Source organism: Botrytis deweyae (genome assembly GCF_014898535.1).
Source record: "Botrytis deweyae strain B1 chromosome Unknown BDEW_006, whole genome shotgun sequence".
Lineage (NCBI taxonomy): Eukaryota > Fungi > Ascomycota > Leotiomycetes > Helotiales > Sclerotiniaceae > Botrytis > Botrytis deweyae.
The window spans coordinates 1,234,241-1,248,153 of NW_024066213.1; the positions used below are offsets into that span (position 1 = coordinate 1,234,241).

Sequence of the window (13,913 nt, forward strand, 5' to 3'; positions counted from 1 at the left end):
TCCCTTATCTATCACTAGGTACCTACCCACCTATTATGCAAGTGGCAATCTTAGTAATAATGCACGCATAATCCATTCATCCGAGAATATCTGGTGCATGCTACCCAGGTACGTACCAAGGATATGGCTCTCCCGAAGTCGGCAAATGAATATAGCCTCATGCGCGTGTATACCATGCATATGAAAAGTTATGCAATACCGTTATGTGTGCGGGGTGGGAAGGGGACTGGAAGTTTCCTTAATTACAAGGCGACATTAGATATGAAAGTGGTCTGCTTTTTCTCAAATTCTCATATAGTCTGTACTATATACATAGACTTCCTTTCTATCATACTCCCGATAGTCTTTTTCTTAGATCCTAAGTCTTGATCTCGTTATTTCCAATTCTCAGCATGGCGCCAGATATTTCTCAGTTGACCACGCAAAGCGACGCTTCGTTGAACATTTCTGCCGATGGTTATCAAATACCTGACATTACCTTTCGTGATCCTAAAAATCGACGCCTCAAGGTCCTCACAATTGGTGCAGGAGTTTCCGGGATCATGATGGCATATCACATTCAGAAACAATGCCAGAAGTAAGGGCACCCAATGTAACGCAAAGAGATCAATACTAAGTTGTGCAGTGTTGAGCATGTCATTTACGAAAAGAACCCTGACATCGGAGGAACTTGGTACGAAAATAGATACCCTGGCGCCGCTTGCGATGTTCCTTCACACGCATATGCATTTCCTTTTGCTCTCAACCCTGATTGGCCAAAATATGCTAGTGGTTCTAAAGACATATGGAATTATCTAGACAAGGTCTGCGAAGTTTTCGATCTTAGGAAATACATGACCTTCAATACTGAGATTGTCGGATGTTTTTGGGACGAGGAGACTGGGAAATGGACTGTCAAGATGAAGCAGACATCAGAATCGGGCGAGAAGCAATTTGAGGAGACGTGTGACTTGCTACTTCATGCAACAGGCATATTGAATAATTTCAAATGGCCAGATGTTAAGGGTATCGAGAAGTTCAAAGGAAAAGTTATTCGTGTGTTGAAATTTGCCTTTTGGTTCATGGAATGAACACTGACTAGAGATAGATACGGCAAGATGGCCAGATGAATATCAGGAAGAACAATGGAAGAATGAGTCGGTGGCGATCATTGGCTCCGGAGCTTCTTCGATTCAGACATTACCTAAGATGCAACCCCATGTTAAGCATATCGATGTTTACGTACGTACTCCGGTCTGGTTCATATCGGTCGCTGGAAATGATGGAAGAAGCAAAGAATATACCCCGGCGGAACGTGAAAAGTTCAGGAACAACTTGCCTGCGCTTATGGAGCACACAAAGAACTTGGAAAATAGGATAAATGGTCTTTGGGATTTATTCTTCGAGGACAGCACGGCTCAAAAAGATGTGCAAAGATTGTTTGGGGCACGAATGGCCGAAATTATCAAAGATAAGAGGCTGCTGCAGGGCTTGACTCCTAGTTTTTCTCTCGGCTGTCGCAGAATTACTCCTGGTGAGTGCTCTCTATAATTAATAGGCTAGGCTAATGATGTAGGCGATCCTTATATGACGGCCATTCAAGAGCCAAATGTAGATGTCCATTTTTCTGCAGTTGAGGAAATTACAGAAGACTCCGTTATTGACAGCGAAGGTCAGAAATGTAAAGTTGATACCATAATCTGTGCCACAGGCTTCGATGTCTCATATCGCCCTCGATTCCCAATAATAGGTCAAAATGGAGTTGATCTTCGAGAGAAATGGAAGAAAATCCCAAAATCATATCTTGGTAAGTAAAATCGATTCTATTCGCTTGTGAGGTATTGGCTGACAAATCTCAGGTCTCGCGGTACCAGAAATACCCAATTTCATTACTTTTATTGGACCAACGTGGCCCATTTCAAATGGTTCTGTTTTGGGGCCTCTTAGCGAGGTAGCTAACTATGCTATCAAATTCATCAAAAAGATGCAGAAAGAATTCATCAAGTCTATCGCTCCAAAGCAAGACATGACGGATCTTTTCAATGCACATACGCAAGAGTTCATGAAGAAAACTGTTTGGAGCTCAGGCTCAGGTTGTCGTTCTTGGTATAAAAGTAAAGCCTCATGTTCATCGCTTGTCTCTCAGTTACTAATTCTGAAAAGACAATGAGACAGGACGTGTGAATGCGATTTGGCCTGGTAGCTCCCTGCACTATATGGAGGTAATAGAGGACCCAAGATACGAAGATTACAACATAACATACCAAAACAAACATAATCCGTAAGTCACCTTGACATTACAACCCGTCGTAAGCGAGCTATTCAAGCACTCACCTAGATATAGATGGGCATACCTTGGCCTCGGCTTTACAATTTCCAATCGTACAAAAGGTGCTGATATATCACCATATCTCAATGAAGAGGCCATCGATCCAGAGTGGTTGGAAGTTATGAAATCTGGTGTTCTTGCAGTAGATCGCGATACAAAATAGTCAACAATCTCCGGAAAGTGATACAACATTAGCAGATTCTGCTGTTTCATTTCACCATTCTACCTCATTTCGACTTAGATACTCTTAGCTTCAATGTTTCAACGGCAGATGAACAACTCTTATAGTTAAAACTTACCCTATAGAGTGAAATGGTAGGAGGCGGTATTTGAGGTAGGTGCTAGCCGTTGAATAAGTTTTTCTAACACATTGATCTTGAAAAGTCATCAATCCTTGATCGATCGAACTTATTTATTCAATGGTGACAAGTCATTTCCCTGTCATCCACTTTACGTACACCTCGCTTCATATGAACATCTGTGGGACAGTCAACACAGAGAACTTTTCATCATAACGATGACCTGTTAACACTGAGTGTTGTTCATTGCCTAGACTTCTTTGGTCGTTTCTCCGGAAATCTTAATGTCAATAATTCAAAATGGAAGCTTATACTCGTGCACTTATCTCTGTCATTGTGGGAACATAGAGTGATGTGGGATGAAAGATGGTAATCCCCTCCCCATACGTTTGTGGCACCTCATCTCGGCAAAGCTTGTCTCGACATACATTGTGGCAACTACAAGATGTACAGGGCGAAAAAGCAACAGTCTACGTGAATGGCGGAGTATGACGAATCTCACCCGCCCCATTTTAGCTTCAGACCTTTATTTAATAGGATATGAGATCTTTCTCGAATGTGATCAGAAACCATGAAGATAATGAAATTGTGACTTCCGTCAAGAGAAACTATCCGGCTATGGGTTGGATCCATTGATTCTACCTCCAATTTGGGGGAATTCCTCATTCTTTGATATCGTAAATGTAAGGGCAGCCGATGTACATCAAGTCCCCTTTCTTGCCTACCCTCGGCCTGTCAAGCGCGTGGCTGATTTTAAACTTTTTACTGGCCAGAATCTGGACAGGTTCGTTGATCAAGCTACCAAAGAATATATACGATGTGGTTGTGCACCAGTGAGTCTCTCTGATTATCTAGTTGAAATCCGTATTAACGAGACCAGGATCAAGGCCAAGTGATTACCCTTGCAGGTCCCTCCGATCTCGATTATGTGGTATCATTATTCGCATCAAGTAGATTAGGATATAATGTTCTGCTCCTTTCCTAAGACTTGCAGTGCGCACCGGCCATTACAAATCTTCTCAAGATGACAAATCGTGATACGATCATTTATCCAAATCTATCTATGCTCGTTTCAAACTTATCGCAAGCCAAGAAAGATTTTTCCCAGAAAACTGAGAATCATTTCTATGGCGACGCGTGAATTATGACAGGTCTGGAGTACTAGCGGAACCTCATTTTATCAGAAAATTTGATAAGCGTGAGGAAGGAAGGTGGCGATAATATGGCGTTCTTTAGGCGCAATGGGTCTCCTGAAATTAATGTGTCAGCTTCACAATCGCTTTATTGCTATGGTTTCTAACAGAGAAGAAACTTGTGGATTTGCATCATTTCCTCTATATCATAGCTGGGGTAATAAACACATCACCAATACGATGTAGATCCGAAAAGCTATGTATTTGCATAGTGTTACAGTGCTAATGACAGTCGATGGAATAGTTGAAGTCGTGTAAAAGACCAAGTCTTCTGTTTTACATGCTGTTCCATATGCTTTGAAACTAGGTACTTGGAGAGAGTCGAAAGGGGTTGAAGAGATGACGAGTTGTTCGGAGGTTCTTTACTCGGAAGTTAATGTCTGGATAGTCGGGGTGATTGTCTTATGTCTTATAAGTAAGTGAGCATGATCAGTTTCTATGCATTTTTGGTATGGAATGTATTATTATATATGGGATTTGGTCCAATGGCTTCAGGGAGGTTTGGATGTTGCTAGGATAGAGAGATGTTTGTTGATTTGTTTACTCATCGGAGGTGTGATTTTGGATATGTTGTTCGGTGTATAAGTATTCCTGAAATCCAACTCACAGATTGCTGAACATGAATCCAAGACAGAGTTCGGCTCTTTTGGTTCAAGTAGAGGCCGTACGCCAGGTGATCATAGTTAACTATCTTCGAATCTTGCCCTCAGTTAGACCACATGTATATGAAGCCGATTGGCAACAACACATACGAAAGTGTCTTTCTATCATCTTTGTCACAACTAGTAGCGACGAATTCGGATGATCCATCGGGTTCCTATCGTTCTAAAGATCTCTTCACACCTCATCCTATCATTACCAATGCTTGAAAATATCTAGGCAGAATCGATGATTAATTATATTGATCAATGGAGAGAAAGTACTTCCCACACTGATAGAAAGACGCATTAGATACGAATTACTTGTTAGAGAAACAGTGATCTTTGGGATCGATAAAGCTTTTCCAGGTCTTCTATTCATACTCAGAAGCCACACGAGAAACATCAGATGAGTAGTTTATTAATGCATTTGGCTTGCAATTGAAGAGGCAAACGCAAACGCAAAGCTTCTCTCAAATAAGTAGAGAAATAATACTCCCTCTCCCGGCTGGCACTGACTATCCCGTAACCGACAAAGGATTATTATCCGCACTCAGATGTATCGCCAATTAGCCAAGCAGATAGAAGAAGTCTATCGACGATTCGACGAAACCGAGACAGGAACTCTAGAACTCGAAGAATCGGAATTGGAATAATATATCTTGAGGATATTTGTTGATGATTTAATTTGGGCATCCAGCTTTCGGGTCCCGAAAATGAGAGCTTCACTTCCTACTGGGATGGATATTCTCGAGGCGATTCAAGCAAGATACTTGCTTCTGAAATAACTTTCCATGAAAGGTAATGGTAATGTTCGATATCTTTGTCAAATCGTCGTGTTTGAGAGTTCTAACGTGTAAATCGCTGGGTTAGCGAGGAAAATATGTACGATTTGTATAGGAGGAGAGGTGACGAATATTTAACCGAAGATGTGTTTGAAGTTATGAGAAATCAGTTGAAGAATACTCGAATCCAAACCACATATTTCAGATACGAATATTTCTGAGAAGAAAATTGTGGTACAGTATCCTCGACTCTCGGGAAGAATAGATGTTGAGAAAATACAGGGTTTTACAGGAGTCACAGGCTTCCTAGGCGAGAATACGAGCGCCCAATTCTGGCTTGATGATGAGATCCATAAAGTTTATTGTTTAGTGCGAGGTAAACATCTACATGCGCGGATGAAAGAATCTTTGATTAAAAGAGACCGTGATGGAATTTCCTCCGACGCAAGACAAGAATCATAGGATTCACAAGAAATCTCAGTAATCCTCCTCTCGGTCTCAAGAATTCGAACTCAACACTCCAAGACCTCAACCCCAACCTACCCAAATAATCCACGCAGCCCGAATCATAAGCTTCACCGACGCTTTCTTAGCTTTCGTTAACAATCTCGCTAACCTCCGAATCTCATTCAATGATCCTTCCCTCTCTTCCTCTCCCCAACCCCCACAATTTTTCTCCTGCTCTTCTGCTCCTCTATCGCTATAGCTTTGTATTCCAATCCCCTATGTTCAACCCTCAACCCTCATTCCTTATCCCTTATCCCTCAACCCTCAACCCTCTTGTCAATTTCCCAATACTCACACGCGCTCTAATGGGTCGCTAAAAATCACCTCTATAGACTATAGCAACTTCCCAATACACTGCTTATACACATATTACATATTGGGAAATCACATATGATATAAAATTAGGTGCGTATCTGGAATGATATAGATACAGAAATGGAGGTTATGTCACTTATCATCAGCAGATGTACACTTTGGAAGGGAAGACTCTCATTGTTGGATTGTATGTGGGCTTCTATTATCAGACATATGCTTATATACTATCATATCATCTTTCTCTCTCCCCAAACCCAAAACCCAAATCCAAACCCAAATCCAAACCCAAAACCCAAATCCAAATCCAACCCTAGAATCCAACCCCAATCCCACAAACCTCCCTCTACCACCTCCCAGCAATACACCGGTACCTCCCTCTCCATCAACCCCTCCCCTTTACAATCCACAATCCACAATCTACAATCTACAATCCTCGATTTAACTTTCCTTCCTCATTCTCTATCCCCTATTTTCTATTCTTATCATTTATTTATAATCTTTTTTTTCTATCTATTCTTTTAATATAAACTCTTCTCTTCTTCTGAAATATTATAGTCTATATTTCTTTCGTTTTATTTCATTTTATTTCATTTTATATTTTGTTCTGTAGCGGAATGGTTACGAATTGTTTGAAATCATTAGATAGAATATAAAAAATATAAAAAATATAAAAAATACGAGGAGTATAAATATAAATATAAGTATAAGTATATATATATATAAGTATGGTGAGGAAAATCCGATGGTGAAATTATTTAAGTATTATTTAAGTATTTATAATATATAGAATAAAAATCAAAATAAAAATAAAAATAAAAATAAAAATCAAAATGAAAATGAAAATAAAAATAAAATTTCAAATAAAAATAAAAATGAAAATAAAATTCAAAATCAAAATCAAAATAAAAATAAAAATTAAAATTCAATTCGAATTCAAATTACAGTCAAAGCTAAAATCGAAAATACACATCACATCAAGAAAACAAAAAGAACCAACTAATAAATCTTTTCTCCAAGAAATATACTCATCAGAATAAATAGAAAATGAGTACCTATTTACAAATAGATAATAATAGAGAAAGAAAAATAAAAATAAAAGGAAAAGATAAAGATGAGGGGAGTAAGTTGATATCAAATCAAATCATATCATATCATTTATGAAAAGGAAAGGAAAGGAAAGGAAAGGTATGTATGTATAAATACGGATCGGGTTATATACCTACCTACCTACCTACCTATGTACCTATGTACCTACCTATATGAAGAAGAAAAATAAAAAAAAAGAAAAGACCCCAGCCTATCCTATCCTATCCTATCTTACTTATTATGTAGCGCTCCGTTCATCTCGCAAACAAGTGATCAAACAAACATCTTCTCAAAAGTCCTGCCATGCGAAAATTTAACTATCAACAGCCAGTATTTATTTTCTCCATTCCATTCTATACATAGCTGTGATTTTACTATTACAAGGGAAACAGTGTATTCATTTATGAATGATGTACGATGTATCAATTTATTTTATTTTAATTTAATTCCATGATGATAAATGTATGGATTAATATCCCTATTTAGTATCTAACACGTAACCTTAACATGTAACGCGAAACGAAGCCTCCTCCCTCTAAACACCCCAAACACCCTAAACACCAAGAACCGAACCCCTCTAACCCAAACCTGTAGCGCATTCCCTTTGCACAAGCGAAGCGAAGCAAATAACAAAAGCTTCAAAGCCTCACAATGCCCTCACCACGAAAACGTCATGAGCGCCGGATTCAAAGCAATAGGTAAGAGCAAATGACTCCCCGTAACGGTCGCCATGGGCAAAATAGCCACGAAATCCTGAATACGCCAATCGAACGGAACGAAAGATGCAGTGGCCAGGATGACAATGCAGGAAATACCGAGGAGGGAAAAGATCATGGAGAATTTGAAATTTTTCAAGACCTTTGGGATTTCGATGAAGAAGTTACTGAATTCTGCTTCTTTGGATGTGGAACCCCATGTCATATCGATTTCGAACATGTGCGAGAGGAGGGCTTGGGAGACGTGGAGGGAGAGGCCTCCGAGAAAGATGGCCAACATTAATGTCCATTTGAAGTTTTCGTAGAGGGAGTAGCCGAGACTGCGTTCGCCGGCTCGGTAGCGCATTCCTGCTAGGGCGATGTTTCCAAGACCGTTAAACACGATGACGATGGAGAACCAAACTTTCCAGGAATCGATATAGTATTTGTCAAGGTATCCATTGAACCATCCGATAGCGAAGTAGTTGGCTGTGGTTAGGATCCAGGCAGCTCCAATAGCATAATAGGTACCGATGTATGAGATGATTGTGATCTTCGAGGTGAATCGGATATTGGAGAACAAGAAGCTTCGGAAGAGAGGAGTAAATGGTCCTTTGTAGAACCACATACGCAATGGGTGAAAGAGAAGTTCGTTGCAACCGTATGCATACTTCTCCCATCTAGCAAGTTCATCGTAAACGGTCAATGACACACCCTCTTTAAATCCTTCACCAGCCCATGCAGCCAAGCGAATAATGTACCCATTTACTTGAAGGCGAAGAGACATATCGAAGTCTTCAGATACATGAGACTCTGACCAGAACTTTTCATATCCATCCTCATCTACATATGAAACCTGCTGAATGGCTGCCCAGCGCAAAATAGCATTGTGACCAACAAAAGGAGCGACATCTCCGTTCGAAACAGTATATCGAATAGCAGTATAAATCAAGTTCGTGAAGAAAGTGATTCCATTTTCGAAATAAGTATTGACGACCTGCATCACACCAGACGAGAATTGCATAATGCCAACCTCAGGAGATAATTCCATTTCAGTGCAAGCATCCAATAAACAATCCGAGGGGACACGAGTATCAGAATCGACTAAAACATGTTAGATGAGTCTCTTTGTTAAGATGAATGAAAACTTACTTAACAAGATGTAGTCGCCAATGCGAATATTTCCATCAGCCCAGGCTCGGCCATTGTCCTCCAAAGCTTCTGTCAAGCATCTTCCATATGCTTGTGCTTCATCTGCTTGAGTCCAATCCAAGGGTCTTTGAATCAAGGCTAACTTCTCCTCAACCATACAAGAAATATGAAGTCCGAAGTTCATGTTGGAAGCCTAAGAAATAACGTTAGCATAAGTCATAACGTTTGAGTAAATTCACCGCAGCAAACAATGACATCAATGGCGTGATGGTTGCTTACTTTCTTGACTGTTTAAGTATTAGCGACAGGACTTCAAATATTTTAGAACGTAGACTTACATTTTCCTCTTCTGGTGAAATTGTCTCCATGTCTTGGCCGAGCAACCCATCCAATACTGTGATCAGCATAAAAGTCAATTCTTGCTTGTCGTTCCTTCGCACCAAGAATTTGAAGACCATCATCGTTAATGAACATGTTGGCTGAACCACCTTGTAATTCATACGTAGAAATGGCTGCCTTGATGGATTTCACAGTGGGTGCAATAACGGAGTCTAGTCCCTCTTTATAGACGGGGCACTGGATTGTGATGTGTGGAAGATTCCCTTTGAGAATACGTGGTGGTGCTTCAGCGGAGTAAAACTTGGAGTTGGCTTTCATTTGTCGTACGGGTCCGAAGAGCTGAGCCAGACATCCCACGATGGCTTGAGCGAAGAAAAGAGTGAAGAACACCTGGACGGGGGTCAAAATCAGGAGTGCCCAACGACTGTACTTTTTATCGACACTGGTCTCAACGGTTATTTGACGAATGCCAAGACCCAGAGTTGTGATGATCAAAATGAGGGTAAGAGTGACCAAAATTGTGTTTTGCAAGTGTAGTGCACGCGTTTGTGGTAGAGGTCGGCCAGTTTCTACATCCATTTCCACAGCGGTAACATCTGGAGCTTTTTTTTCTTCCTTGATTTCATCCTCAAGCTTCCAAACCAATTCCATTAATTCCCCTTGAATTTTCTTGGCTCGTTCGATTAAATTTAATGCATCATCATCCCACACAACTAGCAAAGCATCAGATGCAACAAATGCAGCAAATTGATGTTTCCTCGCGCGAGGTAAATCCTCCATTGCTGGTACAATTTGTATCCTGAGACCATTCAAAAGCGGGACATCGATAGCCTCTGGCGAGCATTCTAGAAAAGTTTTGATAACTCGAGAATTTACTGTCATTGCGCACTGTGGATATTAGCAACCTGTGAGCTTCAATGGTTTATCAAAGTTTCTTACTTGAACATTAAGACTTGCACATGCTGCCGCAAAGGAAGAACTTTCTAATTGTGGCGGGCAAGCCAGGTATGTACCTCTTGTCTTTCTAAGTACAACACCCTCATATTCGCCACTATCATCACTGACCCAGAGATTTGCGCATTGTTGTTGATGGATGTAGTTGACCATAACCTCGTACTTTATACCGCCGATCAAGTTTGAGCCAGCATTTGATCGATTCGAGGTGGAAGTTCTTGTCGATGATTGCGAAGCAGGGTTGTCACTCATAGGTTGAAGCAACGAGGCATTATTGCCTGTTTGTGGAATCCCAGTAGGAGGTTGCTTCTCATTAATGGTAGAAGATCCTGGTCCAGTCGCCGGCTCAGGCTTCTTTGGTTTGAAATAGTTTCCTAAACCCATCTTTATGAGACTCTAGTAGTCAAGTGGAGATGTTAAGAATTCTTGTCGGTGATTTTCGCAACTGAGTCCGGAAGGAAGTTTATACAATTGATTGTTAATTTCGATCTTGAGGTTACAAAAACGTGGAAAAGTGTTACTTTGTGACAAGAGTGACTGTTTATCTTATCAAAAAAATGCTCCCACAAGGCTCTTGCATCTGACTAGGAGTACATCAGAATCTGAATACATACAGAGAGTGTGTCAAGAGTTTTCGGGAACCTGAAAACCGCCTTGTAGACTATTCAAATGCCCTTGTACAGTTACACGGTATAACGAAGGTCAGATAATAAAAGAGTGGGTGATGAAGGACTGAGACACCTGTTCACAGTAGATTGTTGGAATGATGGATGTTGAAAAGATTGAGAAGAAAGATTTCAAATCTTGATAACTATTGAGTACAACCCTAAGCTTTTTAGATGGAAAGATCTAGGCTTGCTCGAAGCTGTCTGGTATGGTTCTTAGTGTAGACCTAGTCGTGAGAACGTCTTATCTATCTTTGCGTCGCAGCTCTAAATGAAACTAAATCATAAAGATCAATAGATTCTGTGAGGACGATTGTCAAGAAAGTCTATAGGCGACGATTTAGCTGACGTTTCCAGGAAAAGATTGGGAAAGTCTCTTAGCTCATGCTGTTAGGAGTGTTGGGTCCAATGGTCTACCTAGTAGCTCATGATAGAGTTCAGTGCCTCGGGTCTTTTCACGCACTTGTGTGGTCAATATGAAGTTTTTTCTCCGACGAGGAAGACAATACTACTACCCAGGTGGTCAATATCTGTATTGTATACCTAGTTGTAAGGATTCTGCGCCATGCTATGCTGTGCGACTGAACCAAGTTATTATTCGGCAATATTCTGGTATTCCTTCTACCGGCGAATCATCTGAATTTGCTTGTGACGTTAATGGGTCGTCCTTCCAAAGGCGGTGCTGGTTGTTCATTTGGAATCCAGTATGCAAGCACAATACTTGGTAACTTGTTCATGGGGGTATGATTGGACAAGAGCTCGTCACGTTACTGCAGATCCAAGGACTATATCTTAGGAAGTGACGACTAGAGAGTAATCTACTGTTTGTTAATATTTGACAGTGTGGAGTAGTGATATTGATATCAATTGCGGATCAAGGTGATGGTAATTGGGATATCGACAAGACCAGAATGTCGTAACCTTAGTGTGTGGTGGTTTGATTTTCCCCATGAGGCTTACTAGGTATTGAAAGGTGAACTAAGAGATCTAGCGCCTCTCTTGGCATTCACACCGTTGACAACCGAGGCAAGTACTAGCTATGCACAACATAAACGACGGTGTGATTCTATTGGTTGACTAAGTTCACCTAGGTAGGTAGGATTCCAGTGGCTTATATAAAGTAATGCAGGTACATAATGTTCAGCCAAAAGTTAAAATTTTCCATGATATGGATATGATTAATCGATTGAGTCATTGCTTCGATAGCTCGGAGGAGAATCTAATAAAGACAAAGTACCTACTAGGTGTTCTTGCCTTCGCTCTACATTAGCTGGCATATCTTGCCTAGGTAAGTAAATTGATACTCAACAATTTTACATGTTATACTATGATAGCCTCACCTACAAGTCGACGACTGTTCGATCCTGGATCCTGGTAACATTACCCCGGAGAAATGAAGGGAATGGTGGAGATGATGGAGATGGTGGAATACATAGGTGCTCTCCAAAAGGCGGAGAAAATTGGATCCCTTCAATATCAAAGGACACAATAGAGTAAGCATCTCACACAAGTCTTTCCAGCGACCACAAGTACAAGGAGAAATAAATAAAATTTAATACTGTCACCCTGAACATATTCCCGCAACACGAAGGTCTACATTTTGTCTTTCCATCGGAACGTGGAAAAAGGGATTTGACAGATCTTCTCAATTCTCCCTTTCCTTGCCATGATCTACACGTTTTCGTTTGTCTACGGATTCATGCTCTAGGTAAGAGACGGAATCTTGCATGAGAAACATACATAACAGCCCTGGAGGTTGCCGATTGCAAACGCATGGATAACCTACCCATGGATACCGAAAATCCCATGCTGCTAAGCGTTTGTGGCACACAGATATCTTACTATTGCCGCTTCAAACTTTCACATCCATTCATCTCAGAGGAGGCTTGAAAATTTGAAATACGATGAGGAATACCTAGTATGATCTTGAAGTCCCCATCCTTTATCTCGGCAATAAGTTCATTGCCGATCGGGACATATCTTGCCGAATTCAACTCATCAAGCCTAAAGTATATGCATATCATTCTGTGTGGCCATACCTAGTAACTACCTATTTAAAGAAATACTTTGAAGACTCTACGCACAGACAGATACCAATATCGATCTCTGGCTCTGGAATACATACTAACAACTACTAAACTCCAATCGCTCCATGTTCAAACTGTCAGAATTGAATAAGCTCAGAGATCATCAAAGATCGACAACTTCATCCACCTTTTCTGAGAAGCTCAAGCTCTAGATTTTAGTAGTCGATCTTTTCAACAGATGCTTGCAGGTTGACAACCAGGACTGGCTATCTATTGGTCTGAATTAAGTAGGTATCGAATTACAATTACACGTAGCGCCCAACTCTTCAGAAAATATCGACAACGACCTACCGCGTATTCGCATCCAAGATCATTTCTTTTCCCTTTTTTCACTCATTCATCTATCTATCTCTATACTAGAAGAACTCTACACATCACACTAATATAAACACACATTCAAACACCAACTTCTCCACGATATCAAAAAAACAATAGTTTTCCTCGATACATCTATCTATCTATCTACCTAGTATACACCATACCAATATCCTCAAGCCAAAAATCTCATTTTAAATTTCTGATACAAATACATAGTATACAAATATGAACACATGTGGAAGGAAATATCCTTTCATCCATCTTTCCATTCATCTAGATCTATCTCCCAATCAATTCTCGCTACACACTTAAGATCTCATCCGAACCTTTATCCATTCATCCATTCATCTATTCATCCACCTCGAAATGTCAAAAAAAATCATAAACCTGCGGAAAGCGTAAATCTAAGAGACAGATGATTCTAAAATTCAGATTCCACTCCGACATATCAGCATTCGTAGAACAAATATAATTATATCCATTCATCTATTATCTATCACCTTACCACCTAGCTATAAACGAATCCAGAATCGAGCAACAGTAAAGGTTTTGAGACTTTAACATTCCGCGGT

General features: G+C 40.3%; 2 protein-coding genes across 2 annotated transcripts; one reads left to right on the top strand and one right to left on the bottom strand.

Annotated features, from left to right (window-relative positions):
• Positions 1-392: 392 nt before the first annotated feature.
• On the top strand, positions 393-2,471 carry EAE98_003583 (uncharacterized protein; the record flags this gene model as incomplete). The annotated part of the gene is made up of 7 exons (XM_038951203.1): positions 393-577; positions 626-1,035; positions 1,088-1,513; positions 1,556-1,786; positions 1,839-2,093; positions 2,143-2,260; positions 2,324-2,471. 7 exons carry the CDS (start codon positions 393-395, stop codon positions 2,469-2,471), a joined length of 1,773 nt encoding a protein of 590 aa, XP_038812667.1.
• A 5,317-nt stretch (positions 2,472-7,788) lies between these two features.
• On the bottom strand, positions 7,789-10,655 carry EAE98_003584 (uncharacterized protein; the record flags this gene model as incomplete). The annotated part of the gene is made up of 5 exons (XM_038951204.1): positions 7,789-8,930; positions 8,979-9,171; positions 9,258-9,265; positions 9,317-10,205; positions 10,257-10,655. The coding sequence occupies 5 exons, from the start codon at positions 10,653-10,655 to the stop codon at positions 7,789-7,791; spliced, it is 2,631 nt and encodes an 876-aa protein (XP_038812668.1).
• Between the last annotated feature and the right edge of the window lie 3,258 nt (positions 10,656-13,913).